Here is a 25,235-nt window from a genome sequence, read left to right as displayed (position 1 = left end):
TCGCCATAGTAACAGACAACAGAGGCAACTCATGAGAAAATGGGATGCCGGAACTAACCCAGTGGTTTTATATTATTGACCCACACCATAGTGTCTACAAACCAACATGCTGAAAACCTGCCCTTGGGTGCAACACACAGTCATGGGGCCTAAACTGGACGTCCTCACGCTAGTGGTGCATAAATAAGTAGAGCCTGTGACCAGCTACAGCATGATGGAGATAGCCCTTTCATGGCACCAGAGGCAACTATGGATGCAGTACAAATCAGCACCATAGGGAGTGCTGATTTGTTCATAGGGAGGGTTTTGCAAAATAATATCAAAGAATGTGATTAACTCATCCAAATATTTTACCTTATGTTGTTTAAGTGGAAAGTGAGGTTCTGATTAATTTATGGATAACAAAAAGGTTATGGGGCACTTGCTTCAAGTGCTGAGAGGCAACCATTTCCTGTTGGACTGGGTGTCAACTGCCACAGTACAGTATGTACAGTTAAAATGTCATATTACCCATCTGCACTGGTCTCTCAAATTTGCTTGGTTTTCAGTTAACTGAGATTGACATGAGACTTTCAGATTCATCCAACAAACTAGGGGCATACGAACCCACAGTACTGGCTTTGCCAAGACAATGTTCTCCTTCAGCATTTTCTGTGGATAACTCCCTTGTTTATTTGTGAAGTAAAGGTGAACTGGACATAATGAGCAGGTGTGGTCTTCTGTGCCCTTTCTGTCTGCTTGCCTGTGATGAAAATGTACTAGAAGGAGTTCTCTTGCCAGTCTCCATGAGCTCCAGTACAGCATGTAACTGTGTGCTGAGTAAATGAAGTGGATAACTGGCTTCAGCAAATGAGGGTAATTTGTATTTCAGATGATGAGCGTTCATCGGTGAGTGTATATCCCAAAAGATTTCATGTTGTCTCAGTCAGAATTAGTTCCTGACTTTGTATGCAGTTTTGTACAACAAATTTACATAAAGACAGATAGCATTTTTATTTAAAAAAAATTAATGTTACACAAAACTTGTTTGTTGTTAATTACATTAACAGCATTTGGCTGACACATTTATTCAAAGTGACTCACAATTATGACTGAGCACAACTTGAGGGTTAAGGGTCTTGCTTGGGGACCCAACATTAGCAATGGCGGGGCTTGAACCAGCAACCTTCCAACTAGAAGTCAAGTACCTTAACCACTGAGCTAAATATTCAAACAAAAAGAGGGTACATGCCCACCAGAGGGTAATGGCACCAGAGACGTCCTTTCAGCTCTGCACGGTGGCGTTATGCCATAAGATGCAGCTTGGGCTATTTACTTCACACAAGTATGTTGCGATTAATCTGCAGTGGGTTTAAATGTAGCATTGAAAACCTCAGACAGGTTTTACCATTTCACTGGAGGAGGATCAACAAAAGGGGAACCCAAACAGAGGTTTTTAACACCTTCTGTGAGTAAGCACACTTTGGGCTTTTACAGTAATGCAAACGCTATGCAAAGAACAGATGATAGTGTCATATGGTCTTTGTGTGTTCTCTAGTAATTGATTTTTAATTCACACATTCTATGGTCTGTCTAACCATTAGGAGCTGTCACTTTACATTTGAAATATGCAAGAAAATCAACTCACAGCACCAAAGAACAACAAGAATGCACTTCTGATGTTGACAAAATGTACTTAAAGAATGTGACGTTCTGTTATACACTACCAATACACTTCTACTGGAGGCAATAGACCTATACAAGAAATTCTCCCATTTAGGGCTGAATGCAAAAAAGCAATTGTCAATTATGGTTCCACAAATCAGGCAAAGCACCCTTAATCAGCAAGTCTACTGTCTCTAGCATTGTTTTTTCTTGCTCCCTGTCAGCTTGTGCAGGCACCACCACATCGCCCTCTGTTTTCGCTAACTTGGAGCAGAACAAGAACCTGTGATCCTCCGTACGCTGTCTCAGGATTGAGTCACAGTCTCTCAGGCTACCTTAGGGAAGCCTCTGCTAGGTCACCTATGTCTGGATCGATGGATGCTCATCACTGCAAGGCTGAAACCCTAGAGTCTGAACCCGCTAGCACAGAAGGTATACAAAAACTCTATTTCACCCACTCGCAAAATTCTTGTTTTTTTAGTTTCCTTATTCATATAATTACAAGAAATTACATTCACCTCACAGAATGGATTTGCTTGATGCATTATGTTAAATGTATCTAATATGGTTATATAATAAGTGGTTTGTGATTGCTGTGTGGGGACTAAAGTATTTGCTCTATGGTAGATATGTGTGTGTGTGTTGTGTGCGAATGAAACTTTGAAGATCCAGAGTGAAACTTTGATGGTTCTAGCACAAGTCAGGCTGAGGTTTCTGACAGTAACATATTCCTGGTTCCAGAGAGCATGATCAGGGATCCTTTCACATTGGACCTCAAGAAACTGGTTCTGTGTAAGGTAGGGTAGATTATCTCTATATCATGTCATAAATCTAAGATAAGATGTCTCAGATAATGGATAATGTTACATGTTGTGGATTGCACTCTCTAACATACAGCCAGAAGCTGAAAGCATTTTTCCACCTGTGGTTTTGGATAGAGCAGGATATTGTTTCTGTCTCTGGGCATTGGGAGTTCCAGGTTGCGCCATGTGAGGGGATTGAGAGGGGAGATCATCTGTAGATAGCCTACTTCCTGCTGCAGAGTGTGTGAAGACTTCAGCAAGGTCGCCAGGCCGGACCCCAAACCTGTAGCAAGAGCAGCTTCAGCAAGGAGGCTTCCAGAGCAGAGAGAGGGATAGCATGAGTACTGGTGAAGACTACAAACACACACACACACACACACACACACCACACTGTGCTTCATCCTCTCCATCAGTACAGTCCTCCTGGAAGTCACACATCTTGCTGTCCTCTGTGTCACTGAATTGTTTCAGTGTGTGGTTTCAATCTACACCTCCCCCCTAACCACCATCTTGCCAGACACAATGAACTCTGCTGGCACCATCTCAAGCACATCAGAGTCTCTGATCCTCATGGGCACATGAACAACCACCAAAAACTCAGAGGCCTCAACGAGACCTCAGAGAACCTGTGTTCTCAGCTTCAGTGGCTAATCTTGGGGTCAGAATTCGCATTCCTGCCAGCATGGACCAGGACAAGCACGGATACTTGGAGAACTACCACCCTGCTCCTAACTGTGACCCATATACTGTTACTGGAGCTATTGCTCAGACATGCCTGTTGGATGAGGACAAGGACTAAGCAGAGGATCCTGTCTTATGGAACCTGGTCAATTCAAGTAAATCACTCCACATATTATAATTTCATGTTCTGTATTTAAAGAATAACAAATGTCCAGATTTTGTAGCACAAGATAATTCACTTTAGGCTTAGGATATAGAGGTTAGTGAGAAGGCCAAATGCATAATACATTATTAAATGCATAATAACATATATACATAATTTATTATTATTATTATTTTTACCACCACTATCAACAACTATAATAATAATAATAATAATTATTATTATTATTATTTAAATGAAGTTTACTGTAATTTGAAACTAACGACAAAATGTAGATATTAATCGGAACCAGTTTATGTTTATTTCAGGCTTTAAAAGGTGAACTCATTAGTCATTAGTGTGGATCCCACAAGGAGGCAGTATAAAAAAGCAATGTGCTGTCATTTCTAGTTGGTTAAGATATAAAACAAGACATATGGGGTAGTATCTATGCAAAGTAAATTGTTCTCAAGGATGCCATCCATGAAAACAGATAATTTGTCTCATATCAATTCAAAGAAAGCGTGAGAACTGCACTCAACAACCAAATGAGCAAGAGGTTTTTGCTGTGTAAACTGCTTTTTCTAAATTGCATTTCTGCATTGTTTGCTACATTTTCTTTTATTTACTATAAGGCGAATATATTTCAACTCTCAGCATCCTCAAAGCCATTCAAAATTAATGCTTGCAAGCATTGCTTAAAATATTGAATGTTACATGACTCACATGATCAAAACTAACACTGACATAGGTGAAGAGTTCAATACAACAAAAACAATCTACATGAATATATAGATATTTACACATTCTCTAGGGAAGAACTTCAAAAAGGGGAGAGGCTAATTCCTAAGTATCTAATAAAAAATTCAAGGTTTAAATTTTAGGATAAATTCAGCATTCATCTCCACTGCTGCCATGGTATCTAAATTGAGAATCCAAAAAGTTTGAAAATTGTATTGGTGTCCCCACCTCTCCTTCTAAGTGTGACTGTTCATATACCAATATATTTAAGGGCTTGAGTATTATGATTTGAGTGGCTTCTCCTGATACAGCTCTTATGTTCCTATATTCTGGTTTTAGTGGTCTTGATGTCCAAAATATCCCCTTGAGTATGGACAAAATAAAAAAATTAATAAAATTTTTAGAATTGCATGTAATATATGTTTTAATGGGATATTCTTTATCAGCTGGATGTGACCAGTTAGATCTGAAAAGAAACTGGTTTTCACAAGATTTTTACATGCGGCACCCTGAAGACAAGGGAACCATTCTGGAGTGACTGGAAGTGTTGACTTTTATGGATTTAAGTTTATGAAATTAAACTTTTGGCTACTGTATTACTGAGAAAGCTTATACATTATTTGCTTTCGATTATTTATTGTGCTTTCAGTATACAGTTAAATGTTCAACATGTGAAAAGCTGGCTTACCAATTGACTTTTACTTAACTTTTCTCCTATGCCATCTTACAAAAGGCATCCGAAGTCTTAAGAGGCCAATAATGTACAAAAGGAAAAATACCTTCAAATCTGTTAAAAATAAAGACTAGTTTTAAGTGGCTTCTTTGTGTGTCTTATACCAAAAGAACATAGTTTCTTATAGCCTGGTTTAAAGCTTGAAATGAACATAAGTTATCATACTAGGTCTCCTACCATACTAGCAGCAGGTGACATAGGTTTGCCTTTCAGATTTTCTGTCACGTTTCATGATTTCACAAAGATTGCACATCATGTATGGTATATTGATTTACAGGAGCACCCAAAATGTGCTCTGATTATTTGCTAATGCACCAACAGCAACATACTTTTCAGTATGTAATGAAATTAGGCAATGACATTCTTCCAAAAATAAGTCAAGCCTCAGTGAACTCTTTACAGATTGCTGATGCAGTTAGTATGAAGCCCACAAGAAGGCAGCATATGCAAGCGCTGTACCTTAGTCTTCGGGACAGTGAGTTTGTTGTTTAAAAGAAAAAAAAAAGTGGTATATTATCTATACAAACAATTATTTTGGAAGCCAACCAGTAGCACAGTTTTTTTTTTCATATCACATTTTTACTTTGACCACACCTTCGTGTCCTCCTTTGTGTTGAAAAGGTGCACACAAACGCTATGCCTACTGTTTCATGTAAAAAACCTGTTGCTATCTTTCTACAGTGAGCAGTTTGCTTAAGTTCTTCATAAGCCAGTGAAACAGCCCAAATTTACAGCTACATTAGTTGTGTTATGCTGCACTGTGCACACAAACAAATCAGAAAACTAAACACAATATTAAGTTTTTTTTCTGTTGCATGGCTTTTTGCCATGAGTGGCTGAAACCATTTCTGTTTATCTCATACTAGAAAAGATAATGTTTCAGTACAGATTATATACTGTGACAGAATGCAGAATCTCACTAGAGCTCTTTTTTCACTAATCTGGAACATTCCTTTTTATAGCCAAGAATGCAAAGCAGGCCCTCGTTGGTACCATAATACAAATTGTCCACTAATGTGAAGGCTTACTGTATTTGTGAATTAGTAACTAAGTCTAATAAATGATTATGGTGCAATTGTACATGTTATTTTGTAATTAATTGTAGTTAAATGAAAATGCTCCTCTGTGGATGACATATCCGGGCCATGTTTCCCAAAGTCATTATAGTGTAAATGAGAGAGAGTGAGTTCAGTGTAATACTCGCGCTAGCATATAAATTGTTTTATTATTATTATTTTTTTTCCAGTTAAAGATGATCTTGGTTGTGGGAAACCCAGCCCTGAGCAGCCATTCGTTTTGGGTTGGGTAACATTGACCTCTTTCTCCGTGCTGACCCCGAACCCCAACACGAGCCGGCCAAGTCCCGCCGTCTCATCTTCCGCCAACGACTCACGGAATGAGGCAAGCGCTCATCCATCAGCGCTGTACTGCTTGATGATGACAAATAAAATGTTATGCTCTGTCACATTTCTTGTTGACCCTGTAAGACAAACCTTCTGCCTGAAGGAAGCATATCCCGGAGAGGGAGCTGTATTTTCATGAAAGGAAAATGAGATTAAAAATACCTCGTCACGTGTTTAATCTAGCCCCCCATAACCGTGTTATATGTCTAATGGCCTAATGTTACACTTAATCAGTGATGTGGACTTAGAGAATACAAAGCAGGACGAAATTGGCAGGAAATTTTAATTAAAAACGGGAACCTGCGTGTGTGTGTGTTTGTGTGCGTGTGTCTGCGCGGCTCGTCATATTAGTTGTCTGCTTTAATACAGAGCGACTTAGTTATGCAACCATTATAGAAAACTGGCTACTGAAATTTCTACTACTGAAAAACAAAACAAAACCAAACACCTTATATATGTATACACGTTATAGCAAAATCGCTTCCCAGTCTGAACGACGAGCTCCACGATGACGTCAGCCTTCGCCTTCGGGAACTGGGTGGAGAGACGTAGCGCGCGCGGGCGCTGCTGCAGGTGGTACGCGGAACGCGCTGGTTCCTTTAAGAGCGACCGGAGCCCGAGCGCTTCCATCCGCGAGCTTCTTGCCTTCTCGGGGAGTCGTAGCAAAGCGACATGGGGAAGCTCCAGGAATTCGACATCACTTTCACCAATAACAAAGTGGTCTACAGCCCTGGCGAATCCATTTCAGGCACTGTGAAAATTATTACTGGGAACTCCCTGCCGTACAAGGGTAAGCAGATCACTTCGCGTCAAGATTTGCGGTTAGACGATCATGGATAATTGGTAGAGCTGTCACAGGGTTAAATGTTTTTAAAGTTAATTCTTAAAAAAAGAGACTCTCGCAGTCATTCTAGGCTTCACTCTTGCACGGCAAATCTATTAACATCTACTGAGTGGAGAAGTCAAACGTTTACCAGTGCCCTTCGCTGAATTTACTGTAGGATTGAGAAATTCAACGAAATTTTGCTAATCAGAATTTATCAACGAAAGCCTCAACAGTAGATGAAGACAACGGGACAGTACATTGTACAATATACTGCAATACACGCTGTAATTTATCATTCTGTTTCATTGTTGTTAAAGCTACATCCTGTGTGTTTAGTCACGCCTTTTTTCGGTTGGTCATGTTTACCTGATGCATCGATGAGTAAATTAACCGTCTGTGTGCACGTTTCAACAGGCTGAAATCTGATGAAGTATGCGTGCCTGTGTGTGCGCGTGTTTATTTCTTCCGTCACTTCCTCTGTCGTTGACTATGATAATAAAAAAAAACCCACTTTCTAAATATTACAAATTATGAATTATAGCAACCTCACATATTGAAAGACTGAAGCAGATGTTGACCTAACACTTTTCACCAGGCAGAATATGATTTAAGAAACTGAGTTAGGCAGCTCATTTTTCACTGAGAATGCGCTCTGTTTCTTTGGTCTGACAGGATGAAATTATATTAGAAGTTTAGAGAGAGCAGGATGTCAGCATGTATGCTCTTGAGCAGGTGAAACAGTGAATATCTACTAATAAACAATCCCTCACATGGAATCTTGGTACGTTTGGTAATGTGTACAATATAGTGATTGTCTCACGTTTTTGATATGGTCCATTAGTGCTTTATCTACCTAACCTTTAGACCCACATGATCAACTTCTAGTAACAGTCAGACTGGAAAATGATACTAACACTCAAGCATGGTTGTGTTCCTCTTTGCTAATCCTGACAGCTCATTTTTCATATAGACATTAAATGTTACACACACACATTAAATGTTTGAGATGAATCTCACTTTAACCTGAAAGGCCTGATACCTATATGTTTGGTGCATCAGTGTTGCCTTCGCTATGTGACTGATGGCATCATCACTTAATTGGAATGACAGTGGTATGCAGTTGCTAGGATATTCTTTTTGCATTTGTTATTGCCTGTTGTTCATTACAGCTTCATTCATTTGTCTGTAACACTGCTGCTAACACAGTAACCTAATATGAATGCAACCTTCTGTACAATAACAAATCACCATGCCATGCTTTAATATTGCTCTCTTTAACAGTCTAAACATCACTTATGCAGTAGATTAAATCTGTTCATTTAATCCCAGTCACTAGGAAACCCCTTTGTGGATTAGAGACCATGGATCTTCCTTCCTTTTCAAAATGAGTCTGTCATTCTGATCCCCTCAGGATTAAGATGTGTCATGTACATGGCGTGGATGTACACAGTATGCCTCCCTTTATCCCACTCTCAGGCCTTTCATTTGCTAGATGTTATCTTATACTAAATGGTTTCTTTGCACCACCAAAGGAAGCTTGCATAAAATGCAACATTGGAAATATGCATCTGCTTAGAATAGCAAGTGTTTCATTTTCCCCCCTCAGATACATCACTGTGTGGCAGTTCACTTTCAGTGCTGAGTGAGTTTGTGTCAACTAAAGATGAGATTGGAACAGCTCAGATGGAAAATACTCAGGATGGAAAATAGAAAATTAGCTTCATTTACTATTGTGCTCAGTCTCATTTAGATCATTAACGCTTTGTTCATGGGTTATGCAACCTTAACTTGCCATCTGACTTGGGGTTTTCTGTGATTATTTCCTACTAAATCAAGATCAAAACTTCAAAAGCAGTCCAAAACAGCATTCAAGACTGTTCATAGTTACTACCATCATAATGGTACCATCTTAACCTTAGGCTGTGCAGCAGCTGTGGAGGCCATTATTCAAGAAGAAAGGATTTTTCAGCTGTTATCAAAGGAATCATCATGTATTCTCATTTGTTATGGCTTGCTTCACTAAGCCCGGCACATTGTCTTTAAAGACACTTGATTATACTTTAACTGGGGTTTATTCTGAATCCAGCATGCTCTGATAAACAACTATCTCATGGAGAGAGACTGAGGTAGACATTGTCTTTAAGATCAATGTATAGACCGGTGCTATGGCCATGAAAGCCTAAGTCACCAGACTGAAGGTACTTAAGATGTCTCATGTTCAGCTTCCATGAGATATGCAAGGACATCTTATGGAATTCTGTCGTGGAAAATAGGAGCAGTGAAATCTGGTTCTGACCAAGAGGACTGTGCAGTAGTGTGAGATGGTGTGACTGTCACTGATAAAATGAAGGATTTACTCCAGTTCATTTATATTTGTTTTTTCAAACATTGCCCTGGAAGTAATAAAGCAAATTTGACTAAATTAGCAAAGGCATTTTACTCAGCGAGGCAAGATTCTCCTGACATGGATGCTAGACAGTATATGATATTATTTGATTTTAGTGGCCTTAATGCTGTAATTAGATTTAGATCGGAAAAGAATGTATTTCTGATTCCGAAAGGGGGAGTCTGATTGTTGATACACAGCAGCTGTAGGTAAAACTAGTTATTAAAGCTAGTCCTAAAGCTGCAACTTTGTCTAAAAAGGTTGTAGTGATGTTTTACTGCATTAAGAATATGTGAGGATGTTTTTCTTAGTAAGCGTTTATGTCTTTTTCTTTAGGTAGGTGGACAAGGACGTATATGGTCATATTCCTTTGTTGAAAGTAGGTTATGTCTTTACAGGACATTAGACGTACACTGTATCATTGTATAGCATGAGTAAGTAGGTGGCATAGATTAGTATGTGGGGTGACGTGAACATGGGCAGATGCACATCTAGCATGTCCGTAGAGCGTTCAGGCATTGGAGCTCAGCCATAGCAACCTTCCAGATTCCAGCCCTGTTATTAATGAGGAGCTGCCTTTGTGTTTTCAGTCCGGTGGAGGAAGAGACCTGCAAAAACAGGCACATCAGAGCACCAGATATCATGAGCACACCACTGCAGCATGAGAAGCAATATACGGCTGCATAGGTGTATCTTGGCTCGCTAGCATCCAGGAACGAAATATTCCCATGTCAGTTTTCACTGTAGTGTGCTTTGAGATCGATTTGCTCAGTTCTGGGATTTTTTTTTTACATGCAGTCAAAGATCAAAGCATGAGATTAGGCTTGTGTGTCATGCACAAAGGCTTGCTGATTGTCGTCTCTGTAGTGAAGCTCTTCTTTTCATTAGCTTCTGGCTCAGGCTGATAGATCCTGAGAGGCTACACCACTGTTGTTCCTGCTAGACATCCTTCAGCCACACACAGGCTCTGTGTGCTTCTGTGCACCAGCCTCTTTCCCATACATGGTGAAAACATTAAAGCTTTTTAAAGCTGTTTATATGATGGGGAAAGATGTGTTTGTTTGAAATTTCAAAACATTTTCTGATCTTGCTGTTGGTTTTAGGAAAAAAGTGGAAATTTTATGGTTTTATCCAAACACAAATAGCTCAAGCTAACATTGATTTATCATCCTGTGTCATAAAGTAAACAGCCTTTCTTCCCTGCAATGACAATGTGTCAGTAAATAAGGTGATTGACCTTTTCTAGCCTTGATAGCAAAAAAACATTAGTGTAAGAAGCTCAATTATCTGAGCTTATCAGACATTCAAATACTATTCAAAAAGGTGGACCTTTGAATAGTAATTACATTTAAAAGCCAATTACAAGTATATTTATAGTAAGTACTATTTTTATATTGTTCTTTGCTGTTCTTGAGTCCATTATTGTCCTGCACATCATGCACATCAGAGTCCAAGGTGCATTAATAAAGCAGACTTCATTAAAGATAAAAGAAGTGTGCAGTATTGCACTTTTTTAATGTCTGATTGCACAATAAAAGGCCCACTTCTTCCAGGGTGAGGGCAGTCCACCAATGCTCTCCAGTCCGCTAAGCACATGATCACACTATTGGGTGACCTAGTGCATTGCAGGGAACAGCAAGCACTCTCCTGCACTGTTCTAGCCATGCAAGTGTCTGATTGGCTGCAGTCTGGTGTCACTCCCTCTCAGTGAGAGCATGAACACTTGCGGACACCCTATAACACAAACTCATGGAAAACCTGCCTGTGATGCAGGGGCAGACACCTCTGCTCATTGTGCAATAGCTGCGTTTCAGTGTGAGTTCCTCCAGCCTGTTCTCTGACTCAGTGATTTATTTTAGTCTGAAACCAGTGAACAGGATTTCCCTGCAGCAAGATTTGGTGTGCAGTCTAACTAAGTGTACTTATGGATGAAAAGCATGGATAACTGGAATATATTAATTTTCTTGTTCAGTTTCATGTTCTCAACCATAATCATATAGTGTCTGTGACTGTTTGAGTCACCTGAGTGTCATCTTTACCTCTCTGTAGTGGCTGGAGCTATAGTTCTCCAGGAAGGCTGCTAAGGCTAAGCAGTGTACCTCTCTTTAAATTATGTACATGCATTTATTAATGTATCGGTATTCTTGGTCAAGCTCCAATGTGCTTACTTACACTTAATGTGTAAATGAAATGTGTTAATAACCAATTAATGTACATAAAACAATACAATGTGTCTGTTTATTACGTATAAGTAAATTTATTAGTGTGATTGTTTTTGCTGTACACCTGGCCTCACTAGTCATAATGGGATAACATACTGAGCTAAAGTGTGTGATTGTTTTTGCTGTACACCTGGCCTCACTAGTCATAATGGGATAACATACTAAGCTAAAGTAAAACAGCTTTCATGCAAGCTTACCATGCAATTTTCACTCTACACTATGAAATCAGCAATATTACTACTTGCATTGTCCTTTGGATCTTGATTTAACTAAACAGTGTAAACAGGAGCACAGACTAACATTGTACATGCTAATGTTACACTTTAGTTTTCTAGTTACATTATGTATGTTCACTGTAAGATCATGGTGGGTTTCTCTCATTCAAAACCCTCACCCTCCTGGACTATGTGAGTTCAGCATGTGGCCTTGACTTGCCCTTTGGAAGCTCTATGAGTTTGGATCTCATTAACTAAAGTGGGTTCTAGCAGAGTCTGCCTCATTTAGTCAAGCACAAAGGAACGGTTACTATGCTTAATCACAGGTCTGAGTGTGTGTTGCACTGGTCTGCCTCTTCTTCTTCCTCTTCGTCTTCGTCCTGGCACCTGTGCCTACTGGCTGCCTTCCTGCCGGGCATTTGCTACACAGCGCTGCAGGCCCCGGAAAATGCCCAGCACCCCCCCCCCCCTACTTTTCTCACACTCGCACTCTGTACGTCTTTGCCAGAAAATGAAAATGGTCGAATCCTCTCTGAGGTCATCCAGACAGACGAGTCTGTGGATTTACATTCAAGGCTGTTCTGACGCAACCGGCATGAGCAACTGCTCTGGCGTGTTACCTCAGAGACGGGGGAAGACCATGATGGATGTCTTTGTGAATGTTTTGAAAAGTAACCAAAATAGTGCAGATGATTATTTAAAAAGTAGCCAATAAAAAAAACACAAACTAAATATCTGAATGTTGTAGCAGGCTGAGTCTGACTGTAAAAGCCAGGAGTGAAAATGAAAGTATCAGCCAGTGACTGAAATTGAAGAAACTGTAAGATGTTGTCTGTGGGAGAGTCCACAAGAGTGTTTAAATGTTGATGCTGCTAATGTGGCTCTTGAATAATTGAGGATGGCACAGAGGCTCTGTGTTGTATCCGTGTCTGTCTGTCAGCAGTCACATGAAGGCCCTTTGTGTGTTACAGCCCAACCCACAAATGTAACCTCAGCAGGCTGTATTCTCCTCTGCTTATTCTGGCTGCGGTGACTTTTCTGGAGGAACCATGTTAAGATGTTGAATAAGTCTAGATTTACACTGAAGAAGAGGCACTTCTTCAGAAGAAGATTAAGATTCTGCTTATTGTCATTGCTCAGTACAAGAACAAAGCAACTAAATGCCCTTCTAGAATGTCCCTGTGCAGAAGCTGGAGTCAGAGTATAGGGTCAGCCATTGTACAGCACCCCTGGAACTGAGAGGGTTAAGGGTATTACTCAAGGCCCCAGTAGTGTCTGAATAGCACTGATTCAAACCCCCAACCTTGCAAGTGATAGCCCTAAGACCTACCCACTAGACTATCACAGCCCTGGGAAGGAGAGTAAGAATGTTCTTAGTTCACCACCCTCTAAATCGGCAGGATGGCTGAGTCCTCATAGAATATGGAGGCTGCCCCTAGCTGTCTATGCCGGTGTGGCCATATCAGTCATCCTGTTTTGTACATAATAAGGTCTGATTGGACATCCATTGATCAGTGCTGTTTGTTTATAATTTGTGGGTGTCTGTATCTATGTATGTGTATGTTTGTGTGTGCATGAGATAGAGAAGGAGTGGAGTGGTTCTCTGACTGATCTCTTTCCATGGTCATGTGTGTGGGGAGATGTTGACACAAAAGTTTATCTCTGTCATCACTTGGGAATAGGTTAAAGTAGTTAGCACAGGATTGTTTTGTTGGAACATGGTTGCCATGCCACTAGCATTCAAGAGCCAGGGCCACACCAGATGTATGGGGCTTTCCCAGACCTGATAGCCTTCGTGTGCAGGTGCCCTCACAACTGCTGGGAGAACAAAGAGCCGTTTGCCTTCTCAGATATCCACAAGAGCTGGAGGAGGTTATGGACTGAAAGGTTTCACTACAGTATAGACAGTCTAGTGGAATTTTCAAGGGCAGAAGTGATAAGGCAGTCAAAAAAAGACTTCCGTGTCTGATTAAAAAAAATTGTCCAGTGTATGTCAAATTAACATAGACTATTCAGAAGGTAATCTTTCAAACGATATTTAAATTGGCAGTAAATAAATCCCTAACGTGGTTTATATAGTCTCAAATTTTTAAAAAAGCCCAAAAGTATATTCTAATTTTAAAAGTGAAATCTTAATGGACTTTTTATAGCTGGTGTAGTGAGAATATCATCCGTAAAACTAGACAAGGTTAAGTGTAAGTCTCCTCCTGCTCTCCTCCACTACGCTCTCTGGGAATTCAGGAATTCACACCCTGCCCCAGACTTCATCCTTTTGAAGCACTGGGGTATTGTTATGATTTACAGGAATTGTTTCCCTCTTTACATTTCAAGCAATGAGAAATATCTTGAGGGCAAATGGAAGAAGTTTGTTTCTGTAGTCTACATTCTTTTTCCGTGACTCATGAAAGATTAATTTCTTGATCATGCTCACATCATAAAAAAAACAGTCAGTGATCTAAATAACAAGAATGTTTAATGAAACTATAGTGCCAGTGACTAACAGATAGAACCCATTTTTCTGTTTGTTTTTCCATTTCATTTTGCACCAGTGTACAGCTTGTACACCAGAACTGCTTGTTAGTGAAAGTGCAAATACATGCTGATGCTGTAGATGTGTTTTTTATGAATCAATTGTCTATGCAGTGTGGGTATGAGAATGTATAGTTCAGTACTGATGCATAAAACATATCTCAGTTAAAAGAGTTCCAAGTTAAGCATGCATAAAAATGTGCTTGACTTTGGTCTCTTGTGGATATCTTAATATTCTGTAAATATCTAATCCACTTAGTTATAACAGCTGTTATGTATCTTATGATATTACAGTTTTCTTAAAATGGAATAGCTTTCTTTCAAATCAGGTTTGAGTGATTACTATACATAATAGTAGCCACACGCTGAAAAATTCTAATCCAAATAACAAAGTTAATGAAAATAAGAAAACAGGGCTGGTTGAGCCTTTTTGAAGATTGATTGATCTATAAATAATTTTTATGAGCTTCAGATGTTTTGGTTACCACAAGTACAGGATTTTTGCACAAGTGTGGTCATGCATAAATATGTGTGTGAGAGGGAGAAAGAGAGGGTGAAAAGGAGAGAGGGAGACAGAAACACAGACAGAGAGATAGTAAGAAAGACAGAGAGACCAACGCACCACCAAGCCAGGGTCACCTTTTGTGTACACCATAACTCATTTTTACTCATGCTAATCTTATCTCATTGAGCTCTGTAGAAACAGATGCTGGTAGTGTTGCAGGATTAAATCCTCTTCAGAATACCTGACAGGCTCCGTCATGGCCCATCTGTCTTTCTGCAGTTATGCCTCTCCTGCTAACATCGAAGTATTTTGAAATGGTTGCATATGGAGAGGAGGCCATTGCATTTTGGTTGAGCAATTACCTCGTAAACTTGGAAATCAATGCAAATGTATGTGAGGAAATTTGAACTGAGACTTGCATTTTATTTCCTCAACTAACTGAAAGTGGAGTTAGTCATAACAACCATTAAAAGCCCCATACTTTCTGCATACATTTTGGAGTTCCTCAAAGCTATATTAAAGTTACACATTATTATTTTTCTTTTCCTGTAAAAGAATACTTTTATATACTTTTACATTTTGGGGTTTCCCTTCTGTTGGAAGTTAAGGCTGCTAAATTCCATAAAGTTGTGCTGTAGTTCTTTCATATCTGCTTGAGGGCTGTTGTCATGCTCAATAGTGTGGTGGTGTGCATGCAGTTTGCAGTATTGTAGAGTTTCACAGCTGCAATCTGGAATTAAGTAGGCTGTATTTAAATGATAATGTTCACATTGGCTGTCTGAAACAGAACCACACTGACAATAGAGTTCAACTTCTGTTCTGCATTTTTGGCTATCTGATTTAGTAGTTGAAGATGAACAAACTTGTTTTTGAAACATTTCCAACTTGGTGGTGCTACTTGTGCCTAAAATAAACATGGCTCCAGTCACCCATTTACATTGATGTTTGCTCAATAAGTGGTGATCTAATGAGAGTTGTACAATTGTTCCAGCAAGCATGACTCAGAGGGTGTTCATAATCTGGTCACAATTTCAGATTAAATAGAACAGTACAAAGATACTGCCTTCTAGCTGTGGCTTTGTGTTGGTGAATAAGTGGTTAAGGAGTCAAGTGTGTGTGGCATGTGGCAGACTGGCATCGTGTGGCAAGCTTGGCCTGCCCTCTGTGAAGCAGCAGTGCCTTGAGTGACTTTGCTTGGGCAAAATGATAATAGCGCCATGCTGACAAAAAGAGCAGAATGTTCTAACCTTAGTAAGCATTTTATATTCACATGAAAAATTAAAAACTGAAAGACAGAAAGAGAGAGAGGAAATTACATGACAGGAAGAAAGGGGAAAAACACTCATTGTTTTCATCTGTACAGCATCACTCTGGCCTATTTGTGTTTGCGTACTTTCACACCTTCCCAAGCTTGTATCCACCGTGTGCTCCCACAGCCGGCTCAGGTTTACACTCTCGCATTTTATGTCGGTGTTAAAAGCAGAAGCTCCTCTTAAACCCAGATGACCTGCTCTAGCGAGATGGGGGAGGCGGGGAGCAGCCGGCTGTACTCTCTGCAGAGGTCACGCAGTTACTGCAGCAGGATGTCCTGTTCACTGCAGCTGCCTATTATTCTGCCAAAGCCTCCTCTTCCTTTTTTCTTTCTTTTTTTTTTTCGTGTAGCAGTCATGAATTCTGGTGCAAAGCTCTTAATGGTAGCTTTGTGACCTTCTTGCAGGAAGTGCAGTAGCCTGTCCTACCGTAGTCAGCCACTGGAATCACGTGGTTGTATAATAAAATCAGAGTCAGTAAAATAATCAGAGGTAATACGCTTCGCTGAGGCTGTTAAGATGACTTATATAAATGAATTGTCTCATTCGAATGTGGACAATCAAAGACAGTCATTTTTCGTCAACCATTTGCTTGAACCTGTTTGACATTCATTTGTCCTTCATTTCTAAAGCTTGTATGTGGCTTGGTCAGTACACCAAGTGGTTTGGAAGGTTAAGATCCTGGGTGCAAGTGCAGCATCTTTGCAGTCTGACTGTCCTGTAATTTTAGGCAGGGTCACATTGCTATTGTCACATTGGAAGAAAGGTGCTTATATTTACCATGATAACATTTTAGAATATTTAGTGCTGATGTATTGTGAGAGAAAGATTTTAAACCCTTTGGAATTATCTGAAATTCTGCAGGAATGACTCCTAAAATCTGATCTGATGTTCATGTAAGTCATAATAAATAAATAAATAGAAATTAAATATTAATGGTCCAAACAATATATAGTGTTTGATGAAAAAAAAATACTAAATATAGATTTGCAAACCTTTTCTTTTAGTTTGCCTGATTTAAACCATTTGTTTAGTAATGATATGGTACTGATGGAGCCATGGACTAATAAATATGACTAACATCACATTTGTAGCTCATATTCCATTTAAGTGGACCACTTATCATGCAAATGTGTGCAATAAGTGGATCACTTATCATGCAAATGTGATTAAGTGTCATACAACTAATATATTGAAATAGACATTGTTAGTATTTTCAGACGGATATGGAAATATCTGTCTTCAAATTTTATTTGGATGAAGCCTTTATTTATACTGTAAATGAAGTTTGCTCTGTCAACCTGTATGTTCAAGAATGTTCTTACCTTTCTACCTTTCTAGGAAGAAAAGCATTTGGTCAGTTTTACATAAAGTTAAAAAACTGAACCTATTGGCCTACTTTATAATCCATAACAATAATCAGTACATTATGAGGCAGACTCATAGGTTGATCTCAGGGAAATCTCTTTGTTAGATATAACATGTTTAATGTACATATGTAATCTTATTTATCTTGCAATCTGATCTCACAGAAACTTTCTTCATTGGGAATTTTGGCAGCCTAATCTCCTCTGTCTTTCTTTGATTGGTAGGTCTGCTCCTTCGAATCTCAAATTACATTCGGTAATGTAGATATCTGTTGATGTAAGAATATTTGATATTCATGTAAGCACACTTAAGGGCGTAATTATTGTGGTTCTGGCTAACAGTGAGGTTTTTTTTTTCTTTTCATGTCAACACTTTTGAATTAAAAGTCTTTGATGAGATACAATCTCTATGCTGTTATTATAGACGTTCTCCTGCTCTGTGTTTTGAGCAGATGATAGGGTGCTGTCCGTATTGTTCACTCATAGGAATGACCTTAAAATCACATTGTCCCTCAGTTTCAGTCTAGCCTTCTGAAACTCTGCTCAGCCCAGCTGGTAAACAAGGAAATATCAGTCTCTCCAAGCAGAAAGCTGGTCTCCATACCACCAGAGCCCGCCCTGCCTTGACGCTGACTCATTGTTCCACCCCGGTGATGTCACAGGGGTCAAATTCTGTCAGAATGGATTCTCAGCCATTCCCTGATTGGTTACCAGGTCGCTGCCAGTTTCCAGGGAGATTCCCCTCTCCCTCCCTCCTTTCTAGAAACTTCATTTGATTGAATACTATGGACAGTTTTATTAAACATTTATGTATGACTCCATCTCTTCCAAGAGCTCTGATTTGTATCATTATCTCTCAAGTCTCATTAGCTAAATCAATAATAGATGGACATGCTAACACTTTTACTTTTCCAAGATCAAAACTTTAAGTAATAGCTAATTCCAATAACCTTTTTTTTTTCTATAAAAACTACTAAGATTTAAAAGGAGCTACTTTTAATTGAAGTGTTTCACTTAAACTGAAGCATGACTATCTGCTCAAACAACCATCTACAACTCTAGAAAGACCTGTGTTTAGCAGGCAAAACATAAAACTGCAGCCTGTTTTTCTAACTGATTCAAACAGTGCCAATATGTGCAGGGTCTACGTATTTGTAATGATATAATTGTAATTCCGGTACCATAGATTATAGAATTTATTTAATCAAATACATGACAAATTTGATTAAATAAATTCTATAATCAAGCTTTTTGTAAACCTTATACAAGCAATTCTGTCACATTACAGGCGGAGAATTACAGAGTTTAATCAATTTCAATCTTTTTTCGTGTGATATCCAACATTTTCTGTAGGTTTAGTCCAGTAATGATACCAGGTATGGGATCAGAGCTAAGAAATCTATTACTAAGTGACTTGCAGATGTTAGCCATTTTTAATCAGGATTTAGATACATTTGGTAGGCTGTTTCTAAAAGCCATAGATCGGATTGACTGAAAAGGCCATTTAGCCTCTCAATCATGGCAGTTGCTTGGAGTAGAAAATTTGTTTTCTTGAAATGGGAGTGTTAACTAGATGTTTCAGAGGCAGCAGGGTAGATACCGGAGGCTCTTTGTTGGTGTGTAATGACACAGTAAAGGCTTGCCTCGAGGAGGGAGGGGTTTCAGGAACACGGCTGGGAATGCCACAGGATGGAATGCATTCACTGTTGCTTTGACTTGCCCTGTGAATTTCATTCTGCTGGATTCGGTCTTAGAATGAGATTAGTGAAAGGCTGAGTTGGTGATATATAAAATCATTCTAAGAGTGCATTTGTCACTGCTATGTCTAGTAGAATCTCCCTCCTTGTTGGCTGTTGGCTCCTTCTAGTGTTTATAGTGATCTGTTGAGCAAGCAGTCTAAGCTCTGTGTCACATGACTGCAGTAAACTCAGCATACCCCAGAGACACCCCATTGCACTGCATCTCTGACACGATCACTGACTTCTTTATGCTGCGTAGACCCCTGCACCAGCACAGTGATTCACATCCTGAAGTAACCAGTTTGTCAAACATGTGGAGAGACTTGCTGTTTCTCCTCTCTCTTTTAACTTATCTGAGAGGAAGCTCCTTTTATTACCAAACTGCCATGGCTTAGCTTGTTATGTTTATCAGTTTTGTCATACCATTTTCCAGCTAAAATGTACAGCTAAAATTTTATCTTAGAGACCCATATCATTAAGGTCTATTAATATCATATATGTTCATGACTTTATATGTCTTGGTTTTTTAAACCATATATATGAAACACTTCATGCTGAGGTCTGGACTATGATAAAGATTGGGAAGAAGGTATTCCTCTGCTTCTTTTTGCTATCCGTAACACAGCTCAAGAGTCTTTAGAGTGCAGCCCTGATTTTTGGGCACACAGTGTGCGGTGAACTGAAAGTTTTATATGAGTAGTGGTTTGCCATCCAGTCCAGGACTAATGTTCCCCTTGTGATTTCGCTGCTAAATTATGCAATTGATTGCACTTCTAAAGAAAACTAGCCAAACTTTTGAGGTTGGTGACAAGGTATTAGCCCCTTTGCTTATGTCGAGATCTTCCTTGAGTGTACGCATTGCAGGCCCCTATGTGATAGAAAAAAAGATTGTCCCCTACCAATTATTTTTTGGCTGTGTACCAACTATCTACCATGTGCACGTCTACCAAATTCAGAAGCCCTATGATATCTGCCAGAGAAGCTATCAGACCTGTCACCCTCGGGACGAGGGGATGACCTCCTTGCTATGGTTAAGAGATACTCATCACTGTCTTCTGATATGCCTTTGTGTGCTTTTGTTGTTTAGCATGATATAGATGTAGGCTCACACCCTCCAATAAAACAACATCCTCTCATGATTGGCCACCCTCCTAGCATCACTGTCTCCATGGTTTCCCTGTCTCGTGTCTTTTTACTTCCTTGTTGTGGTTCTGTTCCTTAGTTTCATTTTCTCCACCCACATTGTATAGTGCTCATTAGACCATGCATTTAATCCCTGTGTTTCTGCTGTCTTGTTGCTGGTCATTGTAATCCATGCCTTGTTTGTGATTCCTAGCCTTGTGATTCCTAGTGTTAATCCTAGACGCTGTTTGTGTTTTGTCTGCCTGCTTTGTTATTCGCTAGTATTAGTTAAGTTTGCTTATTGTTGCTGATGTTTCTGTCATAGCTTGCTACCTTTTTTGTATATGTGTATAGTGTATATGTGTATAGTTCCTTTTAGTTAATCATGTATTCCTGGACTCTAAATGTTCGCTCTATGACCCTGGACTGTTACAATGTTTACGACTGGATTTGCCCGAGTAAACTCTCTCTTCTCAGCGTATGCATCCGCCTCCTAACCGCACAATGTTTAAACATCCCTATTGAGTAAACTCCATAAACGTGCTTTGTTGGAACAGGAAACACCATACTTACTTGATAATGGTTTAGTCATCCACAGTAACAGCCCTTGGTGTTCCCCTTGTCTCCTGGTTTGAAACCTGACAGAACCTTATGCTTTTGCATGGATTATCATAAAGTGAATAATATTACAGTGCAGGATTCATTCCCCATGCCTCGCATGGAGGACTGCGGCAATTTTGCTAGGAGCTGCTAATTTTGTGAGTAAGGTCGACCTTCTGAAGTGCTGTTTACTCTTTTCACCTCAGCCATCTCAGCTTTCGCCACTCCTGAAGCTATTGCACCACTTTCTTGTAAAAGTTTGTATCTGAACACCAAAGCTTGTAAATACACCAGACCTTTGCTGTAAACCTGTTTGTCGGGTTTGCACTCCATTACTCGTTATTACCGCTGTTGCACTGAAACCCTGTGTTACGGCCTCCCGGCCTAGACAGGGTGCTAACAGAATTGGGCACAGCTGATGAAGGACCTCTGTCTGAAACATTCTGCCTCTCTGTGTACTTTACTACAATTTTGAATCTCTCTCTCTCTCTCTCTCTCTCTCTCTCTCTCTCTCTCTCTCTCTCTCTATATATATATATATATATACATATATATATATATATATATATATATATATATATATATATATATATATATATATATATATATATATATTTACCTCCCATTTCACATACAATAACACCGATTTTCATATATGCACCCTTTTGGATTTGGATTTGACATACAGGTCTTACAATTTATAAATATAATTTTAACACTAATTACAATGTATGTTATCATAAAATGTATACTTTTGAAGTACTGTTTCAGGGAAGGCAGTGCAGTATAATTGCAGGGCTACAGGAGTCTTTATGACCAATGCTATATGATAAAGGAAATGAATATGTCCCTACTAGCTAAACATGAATTCATGAAATGTACATTTACATTTACGGCATTTAGCAGACGCTCTTCTCCAGAGCGACTTACAAAGTGCTTTGTCATTTACTCATAGAATACATCCTAACTAGTACAGCAGATACTAGTACAAATACCAATGTTCTAGAATACTGTTAGAAATACAGGGATCACTGCTGATGTGTAGAAGTACAAAATACATAAAGTATATCTTAAACAATGATAAGTGTAATAAACAATAAGTACTAGAGTTTGTTAAACAACAGTGTAATAAACAATACCCTACAATAAGTACTAATTTAGTCATTTAAATATTCCATGAATAGGTGGGTCTTAATGTGCGTTTCAAGACTGCAAGGGACTCTGCTGTCCGGACAGCAAGTGGGAGTTCATTCCACCATCTTGACACCAGGACAGAAATAGTCTTTATGCTTGTCTTCCATGAGACCTGAAGCGCAGTGTTTTAAGCCCAGCCGTACTTGAGGTTCGAAGTAATCAAGGTATGGATCGGGCTTTGACCATTGAAATGCCTTCATTTGCTGTGGTGTGTACTACTCGCATGAGTGGAGCACAGGCTGTGTTTTTCCTGGTTGTAACAACGATGCCCATATAGCCAACAGCAGATGGTCCGAGTATGGATTTGCTACTGAACTCTAAGGATCCTCTCCTGCTCCTTTCCTTTAGAGCTGTCTGTTGTTTTTGAGGCAGTGACGGAGGGGCCGTCATGCCCACCGACCAAAAAGAGTGGCTTCCCTGGCAGCAGACTGGTGCCATCTGCCACTTGTGTTTGTGTGAGGCATTGATGGGGTGCTGCTTTAAACCGTGTGCCAGTAGCTGGCTGGACATCAAACCTTAAAATTCCACATAGACGCTTGTCTGATCAGAATGTGGCAACCCAATAACCCAACTCCACATCCTCATGTATGGCGCTAATGCTTTAAAACCATGCACAATGTCTTCACAGTATTCTCATGACTCAAGCATTCTGCTGTTGTTTTTTCAGTCAGGAGTATTGTTTTTTTTGCTGAGGAAGTGCAATCCTGCTGGCTTTCTCACATCTGAGCTGCAGAGTTAGACTGCACTGTAAGAGTCGGAGACAGCTGACCAGCACAGCGGACCTACTACTGATAATGGCATCTCTCACACTCTCATTTTCTCCCTTTGCCCAGTGGGTATTTCAGTAATTCTTTGTGATTATGAATGGGAAACCTGATGCTCCTGGGAAGGCAGTGTCAGTGAGAACTGAACTTGCCTGGATGTGTATGTGTGTTTGTGTGTGTGCATGTGTGAGTGTATGTCTGTGAATTACAGTGGAGAAGGGCTTTGTGTCCCCATTCTTATGAGCTCATTGGATTTGAGCTCATCCTGGGTGTGTTGCTGTTGGGCTGTTGGTGAATTTTGGGAAACAACATATGCTGTCTGACCAAATTAAGCCATTGTGGAGATCTTGGAACTGGACAATTGTAATGCAAATAAGGGTGGCCGGTGCTTTCTCTTAAGTACAGTATGGCAGACGGCTTTCAGACCGGATGGCCATTTCATGTGTTTGCAGGAGCTCTCCTTTGGAGTACTTGAACAATACTGTCAGGATTTTTCATTAATGATAAAAAGTGCCTACACTTTGATTGGCCCTACTGATTAAAAAGCAGATTACTCCATTTTACCTATTGAATTATTCCTAAATCACTTCAAAGTTCTTAGACAAAAATTCTGAGGTGATTTTGAGGTGATTATAATGAATTGTGCCTTTAATCTGTGTGCTAATTTTTGGAAAGAAGAAAGATGAAAGGGCCTCTGACCATAACGACTGTGCCTGCACAGTCACAGGCTAGTTCTAGCATTTACTGTATTAAATGTAGTATGTACTGTATTAAAGATAATGCCAGTTCATGGTGTTTTTATTCCACAATCAGAAGTCTGAATTAAGGCATGGAAAAATGGGATATGGAATATAGTGCTTCACAACTAAATTTAATACAAAATGAAATTATACTAATTATTGAAGAAAAAAGGCATTCATTTGAACATATAAATATAGAGAATGTAAAATGGATTAATTAGACAATGAAATAATATGAGCTGCATATTATATTGGTTATGATAATTTCATATATGATCCTATCAATTTTTGGAAAAAATTCGTAACAAATGCTGGAAAAAAACTCATTAAGCGTTTACCTATTTGTTTAATATTTTTGGTGGCATATTGAAGCTGGAATGTGTAAAGACATGATCACAGTGTAGAATGCTTTGAGCCATGCGTTTGAGCGTGGTAAGACTGACCCTGCTCTCTGCTTTGCAGCCATCAAGGTGAACTGTGTGGGATCATGTGGCGTCTCAAGCAGGATGAACGACATGTCATGGATGCTGGAGGAGCAGTATGTCAGCAGCATGCTTTCCATAGCAGATAAAGGTGAGAAGATAGACCACCTCTCGTCCAGTCCCTCTGGCGCAGTTGTTCATCATCTCCTGCTCATTTACTGGTTCAGTCTGCTGAGAAGTTGTTACAATGGCATACGGCTGGTCCTCTGCACGTCTTCTTGTGTTTAAATTATTCGCACTTGCAGAAGGCATTCGTCTTTTAAAGGCATTCTCGACGTGCACTCAGGAAAACATGGCCCACTGTGTCTTAGAGCAGGTGACAGTTCCTCTCGGAACTGTCTGCTTTCACACTGTAGTTCAGTTCTTCTTTTCATCCGTAAATATGCCACCTTTCATTGCTATCATTTCAAAGATGGCTTGCACTGAACTTTAAAAAGCTTGTGACTGCAGGTTATATTTGAGTGGCTGCTTGGTCTGACATCTTGCTTATGGTCAAAATACCAGTCTGTCTGCACTGAGTGTGTCATAAACAGTTTTCCATCTCCTACTGCTAAAACAGATGATTTCAGTGGAAATTAAGCAGTGAAACACAAAGAGACTCGCTTGTGTGGACCAAATAATGTAGACTGACAAACCTCCACCCATCTTTGTGTTTAATTTAAAGCCCCAGGTCTATAGTGAGTGACTGTTTCTTTGTTTTTCCATTATACTATTTTTTCAATTGTTTTATATGATGTATATGTGCCCTCAGTAGACAAATGCAGGGTCATTGTGCCGAGAGCATTTCTCTCTCTCTCTCTCTCTCTCTCTCTCTCTCATTTCTCTCTCTCTCTCTCTCTCTCTCTCTCTCTCTCTCTCATTTCTCTCTCTCTCTCATCTCTCTCTCTCTCTCTCTCTCTCTCTCTCTCTCTCTCTCATTTCTCTCTCTCTCTCTCTCTCTCTCATTTCTCTCTCTCTCTCTCTCTCTCTCTCTCTCTCTCTCTCTCTCTCTCTCTCCCTCTTTCATACACTCTCTGTGCTGTCCCCTGTGTGTAAGTGTGGGCTCTAGGCTGAAGGACATTACGCGCATCTCTTGTAGTGAGAGTGC

The 25,235-nt window shown here is 39.6% G+C and overlaps 2 protein-coding genes across 2 annotated transcripts in view; both read left to right on the top strand.

The window, feature by feature from the left end:
* The first annotated feature begins 2,485 nt into the window (after positions 1 to 2,485).
* Positions 2,486 to 3,246, top strand: glulc (glutamate-ammonia ligase (glutamine synthase) c). Its single transcript, XM_035527135.1, is given in 5 exon segments — positions 2,486 to 2,682; positions 2,684 to 2,733; positions 2,736 to 2,783; positions 2,952 to 3,068; positions 3,071 to 3,246. Coding segments are annotated over 5 exon segments (588 nt in total).
* Positions 3,247 to 6,608: 3,362 nt separating this feature from the next.
* arrdc1b (arrestin domain containing 1b) overlaps positions 6,609 to 25,235 on the top strand; it is a 28,626-nt gene continuing 9,999 nt past the window's right edge. Inside the window, exons 1-2 of the mRNA XM_027003671.2 lie at positions 6,609 to 6,937; positions 24,129 to 24,239. Coding sequence (XP_026859472.2) covers positions 6,820 to 6,937; positions 24,129 to 24,239 — 229 coding nt within the window. The 5' untranslated portion in view covers positions 6,609 to 6,819. The remainder of the gene's footprint in view (positions 6,938 to 24,128; positions 24,240 to 25,235) is intronic.

Source organism: Electrophorus electricus, chromosome 6 (assembly GCF_013358815.1).
Source record: "Electrophorus electricus isolate fEleEle1 chromosome 6, fEleEle1.pri, whole genome shotgun sequence".
Classification (NCBI taxonomy): Eukaryota; Metazoa; Chordata; class Actinopteri; order Gymnotiformes; family Gymnotidae; genus Electrophorus; species Electrophorus electricus.
The sequence above is the reverse complement of the archived record's forward strand: the minus strand, read 5'-3'. Positions and strand labels throughout refer to the sequence as shown.